Source organism: Entelurus aequoreus, linkage group LG12 (genome assembly GCF_033978785.1).
Source record: "Entelurus aequoreus isolate RoL-2023_Sb linkage group LG12, RoL_Eaeq_v1.1, whole genome shotgun sequence".
NCBI lineage: Eukaryota > Metazoa > Chordata > Actinopteri > Syngnathiformes > Syngnathidae > Entelurus > Entelurus aequoreus.
This window is the reverse complement of record NC_084742.1, coordinates 53,043,930-53,062,214: the sequence shown is the minus strand read 5'-3', so window position 1 is coordinate 53,062,214 and position 18,285 is coordinate 53,043,930. Positions and strand designations below refer to the sequence as shown.

At 35.9% G+C, this 18,285-nt stretch overlaps 1 protein-coding gene across 1 annotated transcript in view; it reads left to right on the top strand.

The window, feature by feature from the left end:
* The window catches only part of rint1 (RAD50 interactor 1), a 40,834-nt gene that overhangs the window by 14,704 nt on the left and 7,845 nt on the right, over window positions 1-18,285 (top strand). The window contains 7 exon segments of the mRNA XM_062066252.1: window positions 685-825; window positions 3,400-3,589; window positions 7,384-7,494; window positions 8,919-9,144; window positions 9,212-9,349; window positions 9,418-9,512; window positions 13,206-13,310. Coding sequence (XP_061922236.1) covers window positions 685-825; window positions 3,400-3,589; window positions 7,384-7,494; window positions 8,919-9,144; window positions 9,212-9,349; window positions 9,418-9,512; window positions 13,206-13,310 — 1,006 coding nt within the window.

Sequence of the window (18,285 nt, the reverse complement as noted above, 5' to 3'; positions counted from 1 at the left end):
GTTATTATAAGCGCTAACACAGACAAACTATTTTTAGCGGCAGATTGATAGCACGCAGTTAAGTAGCCCTCTGCTGCTTTTCTGTGAGCTGCCTGCTGATGTCCTGCTGGTCCCGCATCATCTGTTCGACAAAGTTATTCTGGATTATAAATCATGCCTCTCATCTGGATATAAGGAAGATTTAGCCATAAATCTAAAAGTTGTTCATCTGTGACATTCAATTTATACCCAGAGATGGAGACAAACACACACAACCGAAGACGGTGTCTGCAGGGAGACTTTTCCTTTTAACTCTTGGTGTAGATCATGATTAATTATTCATATAAACGGGAACATCCTATTAGTTGTCATTGAAGTAAAAGCAAGGTGGTCTTTGTTGCTTGTCCATACTAGCTTGTCTGCTTGATTAGCATTGTTGTTGATGGGAAAGAGATTTGTGGGTCGTCCTCTACGTCCCGCGATCACGTGACTGGCTTGTTCATTATCTCTCAAAATGAATCTCCGTGAGATTGATACTATTTTGATCATATCTATTTACTCACAAACTTTGTTAGTCTTTCATTGTCATAAATCAGATATATATGATAATAGCTTCAATAAAGAGGCAACTTGTTTTTACACCTTACTGCTGCTTTAAAAGGCTGTAAAATACTTACGCTGTGATAAAACCATTTCTACTCTCAGAGATTTGGAGAAGGTGCTGACACAGCTTCACTGGCCCATCATCTCACCTCCGACCCAATCCCTGACGCCCTCCGCCAACGGCCAAGAGCTCGCCAGCCAGCTCAAGCTGCTCGTCACACAGCTGCTCGCCCTGCAGACATCGTATCCTTCCCTCTCACCTCCACTCTTTGTGCTATAAAGTTTATAATATTCATAATAATGCAACATGGCTGCCATGTCCGTTCAATAAAGTTTATAATATTCATAATAATGCAACATGGCTGCATGTCCGTACTATAAAGTTTGATATTCATAATAATGCAACATGGCTGCCATGTCCGTACTATAAAGTTGATAATATCCATAATAATGCAACATTACTGCTATGTCCGTACTATAAAGTTTATAATATTCATAATAATGCAACATGGCTGCCATGTCCGTACTATAAAGTTGATAATATCCATAATAAAGTTTATATCCATAATAATGTAACAGGGCTGCCATGTCCGTACTACAAAGTTTATAATATTCATAATAATGCAACATGGCTGCCATGTCCGTACTATAAAGTTGATAATATCCATAATAATGCAACATTGCTGCCATGTCCGTACTATAAAGTTTATAATATTCATAATAATGCAACATGGCTGCCGTGTCCATACTGTAAAGTTTGATATTCATAATAATGCAACACGGCTCCTATGTCCGTACTATAAAGTTAATAATATCCATAATAATGCAACATGGCTGCCATGTCCGTACTAGAATGTTTATAATATTCATAATAATGCAACATGGCTGCTATGTCCGTACTATAAAGTTTATAATATTCATAATAATGCAACATGGCTGCCATGTCCGTACTAGAATGTTTATAATATTCATAATAATGCAACATGGCTGCTATGTCCGTACTATAAAGTTTATAATATTCATAATAATGCAACATGGCTGCCATGTCCGTACTATAAAGTTTATAATATTCATAATAATGCAACATGGCTGCCATGTCCGTACTATAAAGTTAATAATATACATAATAATGCAACATTGCAGCCATGTCCGTACTATAAAGTTTATAATATTCATAATAATGCAACATGGCTGCCATGTCCATACTATAAAGTTAATAATATCCGTAATAATGTAACATGGCTGCCATGTCCGTACTATAAAGTTTATAATATTCATAATAATGCAACATGGCTGCCATGTCCGTACTATAAAGTTTATAATATTCATAATAATGCAACATGGCTGCCATGTCCGTACTATAAAGTTAATAATATACATAATAATGCAACATTGCAGCCATGTCCGTACTATAAAGTTTATAATATTCATAATAATGCAACATGGCTGCCATGTCCGTACTATAAAGTTTATAATATTCATAATAATGCAACATGGCTGCCATGTCCGTACTATAAAGTTAATAATATCCATAATAATGCAACATTGCTGCCATGTCCGTACTATAAAGTTTATAACATTCATAATAATGCCACATGGCTGCCGTGTCCATACTATAAAGTTTATAATATCCATATTAATGCAACATGACTTCTATTTCTGTAGTATAAAGTTGATGATATCCATAATAAAGTTTATATTATTCATAGTAATGCAACGTGGCTGCCATGTCTGTAGTATAAAGTTTATAATATTCATAATAATGCAACATGGCTCTATGTCTGTATTATAAAGTTGATAATATTCATAATAAAGTTTATAATATCCATAATGCAACATGGTTGCCATGTCCGTACTATAAAGTTTATAATATCCATAATAATGCAACATGGCTTCTATGTCTGTACTATAAAGTTGATAATATCCATAAAAAGTTGATAATATTCATAATAATGTAACATGGCTTCTATGTCCATACTATAAAGTTTATAATGTTCATAATAATGCAACATGGCTTCCATGTCCGTACTATAAAGTTTAGAATATCCATAATGCAACATGGCTGCCATGTCCGTACTATAAATTTTATAATATCCATAATAATGCAACATGGCTGCCATGTCCGTACTATAAAGTTTATAATATTCAAAATAATGCAACATAGCTTTTATGTCCATACTATAAAGTTAATAATATTCATAATAATGCAACATGGCTGCCGTGTCCGTACTATAAAGTTTGATATTCATAATAATGCAGCACGCCTGCTATGTCCGTACTATAAAGTTAATAATATTCATAATAATGCAACACGGTTGCTATGTCCGTACTATAAAGTTAATAATATTCATAATAATGCAACATGGCTGCCGTGTCTGTACTATAAAGTTTGGTATTCATAATAATGCAACATGGCTGCCATGTCCGTACTATAAAGTTTATAATATTCATAATAATGCAACATGGCTGCCATGTCCGTACAAGAATGTTTATAATATTCATAATAATGCAACATGGCTGCCATGTCCGTACTATAAAGTTAATAATATTCATAATAATGCAACATGGCTGCCGTGTCCGTACTATAAAGTTTGATATTCATAATAATGCAACACGGCTGCTATGTCCGTACTATAAAGTTTGATATACATATGATTGCAACACGGCTGCTATGTCCGTACTATAAAGTTAATAATATTCATAATAATGCAACATGGCTGCCATGTCCGTACTATAAAGTTGATAATATCCATAATAAAGTTGATGATATTCATGATAATGCAACATGCTCTGTAGTCTTTAACCTGTCGTGTCCAGAGACGACTTGGTCTCTCAGCAGACGTCTGCTTCCCCCAAAACCCAACCCTGCGCCCAGCCGGCCCCGTTAGCCCCGCCTTCTCCTCAGGCTCCTCCCCTCTGCCTGCCTATCCAGATCATGCTGCAGCCGCTCAGCAAGAGGTTCAGATACCACTTCCATGGCAATCGACAGACCAACACCCTCAGCAAGGTTTGTTCCCCTAACTATGCATATTCTAGCCATCATGTATTAACACTCCACAACAAACAACATGATGTAGGCCAGAGCTATATAAAAACCCTTATAGATATGTTATTATTTATTTAGTTAAAATGTGTTAATTTAACATTGTGTAATTGTATGTACATTGATTTTCCATCAGTTTAATTCTCTTATTTTGCAGTACTTTAGTGTTTATTTTTGTAATCAGCCTGACCTAAGCCTTGATAATAATCTTTGTGATGAACACTTAGACTACAAACTTTAATAATCCACAAGGGAAATTGTTCCACACAGTAGCTCAGTTACAAAGGATGAAAAGGGTAATGGGATTGATATGGAAATGATAAAAAAGGTTATTGAAGAGATCACAGGACCATTAATGTATTTTAGTAACCTATCGTTTCAAACAGGTAAATTTACAAACAAAATGAAAATAGCTAAAGTTGCACCAATTTATAAGACTGGAGACAAACATCAATTTACAAATTATAGACCTGTTTCTTTACTCCCACAATTTTCTAAAATCATTGAAAAACTGTTCAATAACAGATTAGAGAGTTTCACAAACAAAAATAGAATACTCGAAGAGAACCAATATGGATACAGAGCTAATGTTTCAACTTCAATGGCTTTAATTGAAATTACAGAAGAAATTACCAATGCAATAGATAGTAAAAAATGTGCGGCAGCAGTGTTTATGGATCTAACTAAAGCATTTGACACAATTAATCACAATATTTTAATCAAAAAACTAGAACGATATGGCATCAGAGGGTTAGTCTTAAACTGGATAAGAAGTTATCTAACGAACAGGAAACAATACGTCTACAACGCTAAATATATCCTGTGGTGTACCTCAGGGATCAACACTAGGACCTAAATTATTCAATCTCTATATAAATGACAGTGTTTCCCATAAACTGCCAAGATACCTGTGGCGGTGGGGGCGTGGCTATGGGCGTGGTCACCATGACATCATCGAGTAATTTGCATAATTTACTACAATAATATGATTTTCGTTAAAAAGGCTCAAAAAATGTGTACTTACTAATTAATAATAACAGTTTTGTTTTAAACGTCCATCCATTTTACAATATAATTACAACATTTTATGTACATATTTATATACAGATTTGAACAATAAGTTATTCACTGAAATATATTTATTAATTGTGGTTCTTACAAAAAATATATCTTATAAAATATAAAAGATCGAATGTCTCTTAAAGCTCTGCCCCTTTAATTAGTGCATACTAAATATTTAACTTTAGCCTACTACTACAACCATATTATTTACCAGTAACATAAAGTGAAACAGAGGCAGAGGTGTCCTGCCACAGTCAGTAACAAATAAACAGAAAACAGTAGTGGTCAAATACAAATAAGGCAACAAGAGAAGTATCCTACACTTCTCTTTTGTAAAGTAAATCTGACCAGCCTCTATGGGCATCTACATCAACTATATGATTTGCCTGAGAAGCTGGACAGGACCAAAAAAAAAAAATCTATTTGTGGCGGACGTAATTATTTCGTGGCGGGCCGCCACAAATAAATGAATGTGTGGGAAACACTGAATGACATTTGTAAAGTTACAAAATATTTAAAGTTAGTATTATTTGCGGATGATACAACAATGTTTTGTTCAGGAGAGAACACACAGAAGATAATACAAATAATAACAGAAGAAATGAACAAATTAAAAAGATGGTTTGACAAAAACAGACTATCGTTGAATCTCAGTAAAACTAAAATAATGCTATTTGGTAGCAGTAGAAGAGAAAGTCAAACACAAATACAAATAGACGGAATAGAAATTGAAAGAGTAAATAAAACCAAATTTCTAGGTATAATGATTGATGATAAATTTAACTGGAAAATTCATGTAAAAAATATACAACATAAAGTAGCAAGAAACACGTCAATAATGAACGAAGCAAAACATGTTCTAGTCCAAAAATCACTTCATATTCTCTACTGCTCGCTAGTGTTACCATATCTGAGTTATTGTGTAGAAATATGGGGAAATAACTACAAAAGTTTTGAAATGAGTTTCCTCCGCCGGGTGGCGGGGCTCTCCCTTAGAGATAGGGTGAGAAGCTCTGCCATCCGGGGGGAGCTCAAAGTAAAGCCGCTGCTCCTCCACATCGAGAGGAGCCAGATGAGGTGGTTCGGGCATCTGGTCAGGATGCCACTGTAGTGGATTGTCCGAAGCTTAAACAGGCAACAAAAGTAGTTTAGTACAACAAATTTATTTACCCATTATCAGAAGTGCAGGTTGAATTAAGTTGGCCGTGCAGACAGACCACATGTTACTCCGGAGTAAACAAGACACACACAAGACAAAATCACTGTCGAGTTCCGGTCTTCTGCCATTTTTTATATGTCTCTTGTGCGTCATTGTTTGTTATCTAATGCGCCAATGTCTTTTGGTTATCCCTATCTGTTCCATAACAACTCGAATCCTTTAGACAGTCAACACATTCTGTAGACAGGTTGGCACGACTTAATATTCACTTTTGTCCCACTGGCACAGAATAGAAGAGAAATTAAATGAGCGTACATTCTTATTAGACATGCAATCTAGGTCAAAGGTCAGAAATTCTACTACACACCCGAACGCCTCCCTAGGGAGGTGTTTAGGGCACGTCCGACCGGTAGGAGGCCACGGGGAAGACCCAGGACACGTTGGGAAGACTATGTCTCCCGGCTGGCCTGGGAACGCCTCGGGATCCCCCGGGAGGAGCTGGACGAAGTGGCTGGGGAGAGGGAAGTCTGGGCTTCCCTGCTTAAGCTGCTGCCCCCGCGACCCGACCTCGGATAAGCGGAGGAAGATGGATGGATGGAACTACAAAAGTACACTTCATTCATTAACGGTGTTACAAAAAAGATCAGTTAGAATAATACATCATGTTGGATTTAGAGAACATACAAACCCTTTATTTATTGAATCAAAAATACTGAAATTCCACGACATGGTGAATTTGTAAACAGCTAAATTTATACACAAAGCAAACTATAACCTGCTACCCAAGAATATACAACAATTCTTCTCAAAAAAAGAGGAGAAATATAATCTTAGAGAAAAATGTAATTCAAAACATTTGTATGCACGTACAACACTTAAGACCTTCAGTATATCTGTATGTGGAATTAAATGATGGAATGGATTAAGCAAAGCAATCAAACAATGTACTGATATGATCCAATTTAAGAAACTGTTCAAACTTAAAGTGTTTACAAAGTACATCCATCCATTCATTCATTCTCAAAATAATCTTACTCATCTCATCATCTGAAATATAACTTACTTCACCAATTATTATTTATTTATTTATTTTTATTGTGATTACATAAGGAGTACATTGTGAATAAATTGAGAACAGGAAGTGAACACAAGTTTTAGCAACTGTTATGTAAAAGAAAAGGGGTAGGATTAAATAAGCTCTGCTTCTTCCTACTCCTTTTCAAACATGTTGAAAAGAGAAACTGGAAATTGTGACGTATCGTGTTGTATGCTTGCATGTTCGAAAATAAACTCAAACTCAAAGGTAAGGATGGAAAGGATAATGCACACAAGGGCACAAAAAGAGGGCGAAAACAAAAGGTAAAAAGCAAGAAAAGTTGAGAATAATATCAAAAAATAAAATAAAATGAAGGAAGTCAAAGGAGCTACTGTGATTGTTGTTAGAATCACTACAGAGGTTGCCTACAGCCGCAGCTATTAATTGGAGCACTTTGGCTAACTCGTGATGTATGTACTTCCTGTGTTTGTGCGTTTCCAGCCCGAGTGGTACCTCACGCAGGTGCTGATGTGGATCGGGAACAGCACCGCCTTCATGGAGGAAAAGATCCAACCAGTCCTGGAGCGAGCCGGTGCCAGCATCAACGCCAGGGTGCGTCTGCAAGTCTCACCTTACCAACGTGTAGGGATGATGTTTGATAAGAAATTATCGAGTTCGAGCCTATCATCGAATCCTCTTATTGAACCGATTCCTTATCGATTCTCTTATCGAGTCCAGATAGGTTGTTGTATATGGAAAAAAACACACAATATTTGGTTTAACAAAAGCTCACTTTTATTATATAAGAAAAAAATAAAATAAAATAAATAAATAAATATTGACTGTTACCCCCCCTAAAAAAATAAAATAAAATAAATAAATATTGACTGTTGTTACCCAAAGTATATTAAGTGGGATTTTTCAGAAAAACAAATATATACAGTAACACAAAAACAACCTGTCTCTGTGATCACTATAGGTGTATAAATAATAATATAGTGTTAAATAAAATCAGTCCCTTGGGTACAAAACTGAAAATAATACAGCGCTCTAAAAAGTGCACTTCTGCTGCTATTTGACATAACTATTTGTTATGATGCTTTGACATTTTTGCACTTTATTTCTTTATAGAAAGAAAATTCTATGAAGAGAAAAGTTGTTTGCAAATGTGGTTACAATGCTAAAATATGAAAAGTTAAAGCTAAAAAAAGAAATACACTTTGAGTTAACATTATTTCTTTATAGGGGGAAAGATGTGATGTTATGAGCTAGGCTACGGAATATAACAACTACACTACCCAGCATGCAACGGGAGTGACGAGCATGTGCGGAATCCCCGAAAAGTGTTGTTGCATGTCGTCACCCGGCAGCTAAGAATGAGGTTATGAGCACGCTGTGAAAGTAAACGTCAAGAACTCAGCCAACACGCCTCGTCTGCATTATTTATAATTAGACAGACAACACATATACAGTGTGATTTTGTTTTGTTTACAAGGAAAGAAAAACAAAAGTTAAAAAAGGGAGATGTGTTGTATATATATGTATGTGCTGCGGTTGCTTTAAGAACGTTGCGACAGCTGCCGTAAAGGAGGTGCGTTGCTACCCTGGTTGCTATGTTTCCGGTTGGTCGTAAAAGTGTCCGTCATGTGTTTGTACCCTGCTCAAATCTCTCAGTAAAGTTATTCATTGGATTATACCTTTTGTTTTGAACTTTATTACACCTTGGAGCGCTTTTTCCGGTCCATTGTTTTCCTGCTTTCGCTATCTGCGCCTAATGACTGAGCTACGTGACGTCATTTCTTGTGATGTCACACGGAGCATTTCTGGTCGGGACGGGATTCGTTCCGAGGAATTCGAATAAAGAACCAACTCTTTTTCTTTACTATAGTGGTCTCGATAACGGGTACTGGTTCTCAAAAAGGGATTCGAGTCCGAGGACTCGGTTCTTTTCTTATCGAACAACCGGGAAAACCGGTTTGGAGTATCATCCCTACCAACGTGTGAGAACGCCTTTGTTCAATGATGTCCACACGCAGGTGGAGCTGTGCCGAGGTCTGCTGTCTTTGGTCCAGGAGAAGGTGGCGGCCGACGTGTCCCGCCTGCTCTACGACGAGACGCTCTTCTGCCACCTGGTGGAGGAGGTGCTGCAGTTCGAGAAGGAGCTGCGAGGCAACCACTCCTTCCCCGCCTCGCTTCCCGGCCTGCTCCACCTCCTGCTGGAGGACGCCGTCCTTCAGAAGTGGCTGACCGTGGAGAAGAAGAGTATGTGGGCAGAATGTGGCCTGAAAGCTGTGGCTTGTAACCATGGGTGTACCGCTAATGTGTGCAGTGGCGCTGGAGAAGGTGGACGCCATGCTGTCAGCCGAGGGCGCCTGGAGCTCCCAGTACAAAGACATCCGGGACATGGACGAGCTGAAATCCCCGGATTGTGCCGAGACCTTCATGACTCTGCTGCAGGTCATCACGGGTAAGACCGACCCCCGTGTGAGTGACGCTTGACAATTTGAGTCAGATGCACCCTTTTCATTTTCCCAGATCGCTACCAGCCTCTACCTTGTGCTTCTGCACAGCTCAAGTTCCTGGAACTGCAGAGAGAACTGGTGGATGACTTCCGTATACGCCTCACCCAGGTCAGACTACACTCATCCTCTTCCACTTGCAGGGAGTCACACTCCTTTTCACCCAAGGCCACATCGCAGTCATGGCTGCTCTCACAGGGCCGAAGTAACAGTCACTATGAATATTATGTATAATAATACAATGCATTGGAAACTCTTTTAAATTAATTAATATAAATGTATATCAGATAATACTATATCAACATAAATGTAGATCAGGTAATATATCAATATAAATGTAGATCAGATGATATTCTATCAATATAAATGTAGATCAGATGATATATCAATATAAATGTAGATCAGGTAATATATCATTATAAATGTAGATCAGATAATATATCAAAATAAGTGTAGATCAGATAATATTATATCAATATAAATTTAGATCAGATAATATATCAATATAAATGTAGATCAGGTAATATATCAATATAAATGTAGATCAGATAATATATCAATATAAATGTAGATCACATAATATTATATCAATATAAATATAGATCAGGTAATATATCAATATAAATGTAGATCAGGTAATATTATATCAATATAAATGTAGATCAGATAATATATCAATATAAATGTAGATCAGGTAATATTATATCAATATAAATGTAGATCAGGTAATATTATATCAATATAAATGTAGATCAGATAATATATCAATATAAATGTAGATCAGGTAATATTATATCAATATAAATGTAGATCAGGTAATATATCATTATAAATGTAGATCAGATAATGTATCAATATAAATGTAGATCAGGTAATATTATATAAATATAAATGTAGATCAGGATATATATTATCAATATAAATGTAGATCAGATAATATAAATGTAGATCAGGTAATATTATATCAATATAAATGTAGATCAGATAATACTAAAGTGAGCAACATTGGATGCAGTACATGTCAAATCTATCACAAGTGAAAAAATAATTCATGTACTTAGTCACAAACGTCTTTGTTATTGCCAGACCTCTTTTAGCAGGCCGCAAAGGATGTTGCGGGTCAGAATAAAATTATATAGCGGGGCCACATAAAAAACTGCGGCAAATAAAATGATGGCATATCACATAAACTGATGCGGCAGGCCATTTAATTAATGTGACATATCACATAAACTGTTGCGGCAGGCCACTTTAATTAATGTGACATCACGTAAACTGATGCAGTGGGCCACGTGAAATAATACAGCATATCACATAACATGATGCGGTGGGCCACTTGAAAAATGAGGCAGCAGGCCACGTAAAATGATGTACCAGGCCACATGAAATAACATAACAGGCCCCACTAATTGATGCAGCGGACCACATAAAATAAAGCGGCAGGACCACATAAAATGATGTGGCGGGCCACATGCAGGGATATTTAGTGTGGACATTTTCCAATAAGATCCTAGACAGGAAGTACTGGAAGACAAGAAGTTGAAATAGTACAAAAAATTGACATTGAAAATATATTCTATATATATTATATATATATGTACATATATATATATATATATATATATATATATATATATATATATATATATATATATATATATATATATATATATATATATATATATATATATATATATATATATTAGGGGTGTAACGGTACGTGTATTTGTATTGAACCGTTTCGGTACGGGGGTTTCGGTTCGGTGCGTAGGTGTACCGAACGAGTTTCCACACGGACATATTAAGTAGCGTACTGCACGTTGTGTAAACAATACTCAAAATGCCGGACATTTGAGGCATTTAAGAAACTCCGCCCCCCGAAAGCTCCGCAAAAGAGGACATGCACGGCAAAAAGAGGACGCACGGCCAGTCTATGACCTAGCCCGTTAGCTGCTAGCATGCTAGCAAAAGAGGACATGTCCGTTGAAACCGATCGGTTTCATCCTAGCAGCGACCGGGCTAGGATAGACGTCCTCTTTTCACCGGACATGTCCTCTTTTGCGGGGCTGTCAGGGCGGGGTTTCTTAAATGCCTCAAATGTCCGGCATTTTAAGTTAGGGTTGCGTGTATTTTCAATGTACGTTCAGGGTTAAGAAGGGGTTAAAAACAAAACAAATTGTGAAGGTGAGCAGCAGCATTGGTGAGGGAGGGGCAGAGACAGAGAGAGCGAGAGAGTTATGATAAACGCGCATGCGTCGCCAGGCTCTGCTTTTTATCCATAGATTTATCAGATTTAATGTTTTATTATCTATAGCAGGGGTGTCAAAAGTGTGCCCGGGAGGCCATTTGCGGCCCACAGCTAATGTTTTAAAGGCCAACGGCACATTCTAAAAATACTATTAAAATAAACAAAAACATAACAAAAGTGAAATAAAAAAGCTTAAAGGTGAAATGTAATTTAGAAAAAGTTGCAATGTTGACTAATAAAACAAAGCTGTTTTTTTTTCTTTCAAACTGTCATTGCTCAAAACGTAATATTGAATCAAAATCAATGTTATTATGAATTATTGACCTATCCAAGGTTCCGATTACTTCACATCAAATATTCCACGAAGAAAAATATTTTTGGTGGAAGATTTTGCAAATTTGGTAAATAAATAACCAAAAAATTTATATTTTGTTGTTTTCTTACGAAAATAAACCGAACCGTGACCTCTAAACCGAGGTACGTACCAAACCGACATTTTTGTGTACCGTTACACCCCTAATATATATATATATATATATATATATTTTTTTATATATATATATATATATATATATATATATATATATTACATTATGTTATATATATATATATATATATATATATGTACATATATATATAATATATATAGAATATATTTTCAATGTCAATTTTTTGTACTATTTCAACTTCTTGTCTTCCAGTACTTCCTGTCTAGGATCTTATTGGAAAATGTCCACACTAAATATCCCTGCATGTGGCCCGCCACATCATTTTATGTGGTCCTGCCGCTTTATTTTATGTGGTCCGCTGCATCAATTAGTGGGGCCTGTTATGTTGTCCCTCCTTTATTGCTGTTAATTGGTTCTGGACATGCCCGTGATAAGTGAATTTCCGCAAAGTACGAATGAATATTTGCAGAGCTAAGTGTTTACAACCTTCCAAGTATGTTTTTCAACATTATGAGAGCCTCTAGACATGAAACAACACACCTAAGTCACGTTTACACTCTTTTAATGCAATTGAGCACAGGTGTCAAACTCAAGGCCACATTGTTTTATGTGGCCCGTGAAAGATAAGATGTGTCAATAAATAAAGTTATTTTTTACCAAGTGTATTTGTTTGCATATTCGTACAACTTTAACATGATATATTGTTCTTCTATAGACTATTATGTATATTTGTTAGCAGAAATAAAAAGAGCTGAATCTCTGCTTGTCACGCTGACTTAAGACAGTCACTCTTCTTATACTGAGTACAATCATGCTGCCTGAGGCTGAGCCAATCAGTGGCCAGGACACTGAACAGTGACTGCTGTGGCCAATCACACTGTAGTATTGATACTTTTCCATCATTTAGCCATGTTTATGCTTGAAAATGCTGTAAAAAAGATGAAGCGAGGGACGACTCCACATCGCTTTTTGTCCTGTTTTGTCTTTAAACGCAATCTTTTTCACGACTAATATTTACTCCTTTGTCAGACATCTGTGTCCAAATGCTCAATGGTAACATCCTGCAGGTGGTGTGTCCTTTACGGAGTGCCTTGTTTCCTCTCCTAGGTGATGAAGGAGGAGTCACGCTGCCCGCTCAGTCCTCGCTATTGCGCAATACTGAACGCGGCCAACTACATTTCCAGCATCCTGACAGACTGGGGAGACAACGTGGTGTGTTCACGCTCCATACCACCTCTAGTCATGTAGTGAAGTGAATTATATTTATATAGCGCTTTTCTCTAGTGACTCAAAGTGCTTTTACATAGTGAAACCCAATATCTAAGTTACATTTAAACCAGTGTGGGTGGCACTGGGAGCAGGTGGGTAAAGTGTCTTGCCCAAGGATGGCGGAAGTGGGGATCGAACCTGAAACCCTCAAGTTGCTGGCACGGCCACTCTACCAACTCTACCCCACAGTAGAGGGAAGGCAACAATGTGTTTTCCGGACTATAAGGCACACTTTAAATCCTTTCATTTTCTCAAAAAAATCGACAGTGCGCCTTATAACCCGGCATAATTCTGGTTGTGCCTACCGACCTCGAAGCAATTTTATTTGGTACATGGTGTAATGACAAGTGTGACCAGTAGATGGCAGTCACACATAAGAGATATGTGTAGACTGCAATATGATGGCAGTAAACAACACCAACACGTTAAATGTTCCATTGAAAATAAAGAACATTACACACGGCACTCAAAAATCTGTCAAAATGGGTTAGTACGACCGCTTGATGGATTGTCGGCCCATTACGGCTACCATAGTCAGAGATACAAGTGTTATTATGGTGTGTGTATAACAGGGGTCCCCAAACTTTTTGACTCGGGGGCCGCATTGGGTTAAAACAATTTGGCCGAGGGCCGTGCTGTATATATATATATATATATATAGGGACGGCGTGGCGACTTTGGTAGAGTGGCTGTGCCAGCAAACGGACTGTTGCTGGTTACTGGGGTTCAATTCCCACCTTCTACCTTCCTAGTCACGTCCGTTGTATCCTTGGGCAAGACACTTCACCCTTTGCCTCTGATGGCTGCTGGTTAGCGCCTTGCATGGCAGCTCCCTCCATCAGTGTGTGAATGTGTGTGTGAATGGGTAAATGTGGAAATACTGTCAAAGCGCTTTGAGTACCTTGAAGGTAGAAAAGCGCTATACAAGTATAACCCATTTATCATTTATCATATATATATATATGTGTATATACAGTATATTTATATATACAGTATGTGTATATACAGTATATATATATATATATGTGTATATACAGTATATATATATACAGTATGTGTATATACAGTATATATATATATATATATATAGTCATTTACAACATTAGCAATGTATAGAGTGTATTTTTAAAGTTAAGACTAGTTTAAAGTTATCTTCATTGAAAAGTACAGTGCTTTTCCTTAAAAAATAAGGACATTTCAATGTGACCCCAAACTTTTGAACGGTAGTGTATATATATACATATATATATATATATATATATACATCTAATATATATACATATATATATATATATATATATATATATATATATATATATATATATATATATATATATATATATATATATATATATATTTAATATACACTACCGTTCAAAAGTTTGGGGTCATATTAGATATATACATATATATATATGTATATATATATATATTAGATATATACAGTATGTATATATGTGTATATATATATATATATATATATATATATATATATATATATATATATATATATATATAAATATATATATTAGGTGTGTATATATATATATATATGTATATATATTAGATATATATATATATATATATATATATATACACTACCGTTCAAAAGTTTGGGGTCACCCAAACAATTTTGTGGAATAGCCTTAATTTCTAAGAACAAGAACAGACTGTCGAGTTTCAGATGAAAGTTCTCTTTTTCTGGCCATTTTGAGCGTTTAATTGACCCCACAAATGTGATGCTCCAGAAACTCAATCTGCTCAAAGGAAGGTCAGTTTTGTAGTTTCTGTAACGAGCTAAACTGTTTTCAGATGTGTGAACATGATTGCACAAGGGTTTTCTAATCATCAATTAGCCTTCTGAGCCAATGAGCAAACACATTGTACCATTAGAACATGTCACGTTATCGATGAGAAAATGCATTTTTAGACAATATGATTTGCCTGAGCGGCTAGGAGACACCGTGAGTAGCAAGCTGTACAAAGTGGATAAGAAAAGACAGAAAGAAAAAAAAAAGTTTATTTTTATTTATTTATTTTTTTTAAATACTTGGGACTTCCCGCGGGCCTGATTTTGGATGCTGGTGCGGGCTGTAGTTTGGGGACCCCTGGTGTATAAGGACCACAAAATGGCGTCTATTAGCAGACATAATCTGGCATTTTGTTTCGCAATATTATGCAAAAGCAACTTTTTTTTTACCTTCTTGTACCTGCTGATGTGTATTTGAGATCTGCATAAGTCCTGAAAATTTGCGCAGGTCCGCCACTGTAGTCCGTGCCGACGCCGTAGTCGATAATCTTCTTTTTCACTATCTTCTTGTTATGGGACATTCATCCTCCATTGTTGCCATTTCTAATATAAAGTGGCGTAAAGTTCTAACTTATATCTCGCTTTGGAAGCGCTAAAAACTACCGGTGTAGTGAGTTTACATAATTCACCCGAGGAACTTTAGTTATTAGAGTTTCGATCGGACGGTTTTTCACGGGACACATTTCCGGCGTTGTTGCACTAGTGAGCCACGGATGAGGAGATGCTGCTCCATTATTGATTGAAGTAAAGTCTGAATGTCATTAAAACAGTTAGCTCCATCTTTTGACACTTCTTCCACTCCCGTCCTTGCCCGCTACAACAAAGATGGCGGGGAGAAGACGCTGCCGAAGTTGAGCCACGTAAATAAGACAGCCCACAAAACGGTGCATCCTGAAGCGACTGTCAGAAAGCGGCTTGAATATGATCTGTAAAACATCATCCATGCAACATTTTGACCAAAAAACCACCATTACATGTTATGTAGACCACAAGGAAATGTTTTAAATGTAGAAAAAAATCATAATAATATGACTCCTTTAATGCGCTTTATAATCCGGTGTGCTTTTTGTATGGAAAAAGACCTGATTGGCAGTGCGCCTTATAATCTGGTGCGCCCTATGGTCCAGAAAATACGGTATCTCACGTGTAGAGCAGATACAATATGTCCTGAGTGGAAATAAATAAATAATAATAATCATTTTAAATAAAAACTCTCTTTATTGTCAACACAAAATGAGAATAAACCATATTTCGTTTCAATAATGAATAATTACAAAAAATATTTTTCTTTTTAATGTAATCAATTTTATTTATGTACAAAAACTAATTGTTAAATGCCTGTTTATTAGGGGTGTCAAAACAATTTATTTTGAAATTAATCACATTTCTTATTTGTAATATTTCTTAATTGATAACAAAAATAAATCAAAAATCGATTTTCTTTTTTACATGTTTATTTATTCATACTTATTCATTTAAATCTGTCCTTTCCAGCCACTCAGACAAATCATATAGTTGATGTAAATGATCTATATCTGCTGTACACATTTACTTTAGAAGAGAGAAGCGTTGGATACTTCTCCTGTTGCCTCATTTGTATTTCCATCCATCCATCTTCTACCGCTTGTCCCTTTCGGAGTCGCAGGGGGTGCTCTGGAGCCTATCTCAGCTGCACCCTGGACAAGTCGCCACCTCCTCGCAGGGCCAACACAGATAGACAGACAACATTCACACTCACATTCCAATTTAGTGTTGCCAATCAACCTATCCCCAAGTGCTTGTCTTATTTGTGTTTGACTTTATTAAATGTTTGGTGGAATTTTATTCAACAAAACCAGTTTTCTTTGACGCAATATAGAAATTGATCAGAGATGTTTTGTCTATTTTGTGGAGGAATGTAGTTCATCACAGAACTGGCACCCAATGTTTTTACAAAAGTGTTGATTTTGAATTGAGAATCGATTCTGAATCGAGTTGTTACCCCCAAGAATCTAATCTAATCGGGTGTTGCCCAAAGATTCACAGCTCTACTGTTAATCTACATTTTTATTAACTTTTACAATTAATCAGAAATACTTAATTAATGATATGTATTAGGGCTACAACTAACGATTAATTTAATAATCGATTAATCTGTCGATTATTACTCCGATTAATCGATAAATAATCGGATAAAAGAGACAAACTACATTTCTATCCTATCCAGTATGTTATTGAAAAAAACCCAGCATACTGGCACCATACTTATTTTGATTGTTTCTCAGGTGTTTGTAAATGTTGCAGTTTATAAATAAAGGTTTATTTTTAAAAAAATTAAAAAAAATTTAATTAAAAAAAACAAAAAACTGCGCATGCGCTTAACATAGATCCAACGAATCGATGACTAAATTAATCGGCAACTATTTTAATAATCGATTTTAATTGATTTAATCGATTAGTTGTTGCAGCCCTAAATATGTATGCTGTTATGCATTGTATATATTTCATATAAACAAACAAATATTTGGAGCATCAGATTTAATCACACTTGAATTCAGATTAATCCTGATTAATCACTGGTTATTAGCATAATTCAAATGAATTTAAAAACAATATTTGGACATAATTGCAATGTTATTGTCAGAATGTCGTACAGGAACATTTTTTTAAATGGTTTCAATTGATTGCAATCCGTTTATTTGCTTCAAACGTGCTAACAGTTTGATCTAAAGTCCCACCAAATAAAAAATAATACAATAAATTCCCATCTGGGTGTTTTTAGACGTCAAATTCTCTTATTGACGTATTATTGACCTGATCACTGTGGTACAACAACACACCTTCCAGGTGACCATGCACGGTTTAGGTAAAGCAAAATAGATTGTGTGATTAATCTGCGTATATACATGATTTTTTGTGATTAATCACAGAAGTTAACTCGTATTTTGACAGCCCTGATTTTTATTTTAAATAAGACTACAGAATATATTAATAAAACTATTTGCATGAGTCATTTTGGCTGCTAAATCTTAAATCTATGTTGGATTTTCTCTCCAGAAAGAAATTGTGTGTGTTGATTGGCGAACATGACGTCACTGAACAACATTTCTTATAAGAATTCTTTCTGCG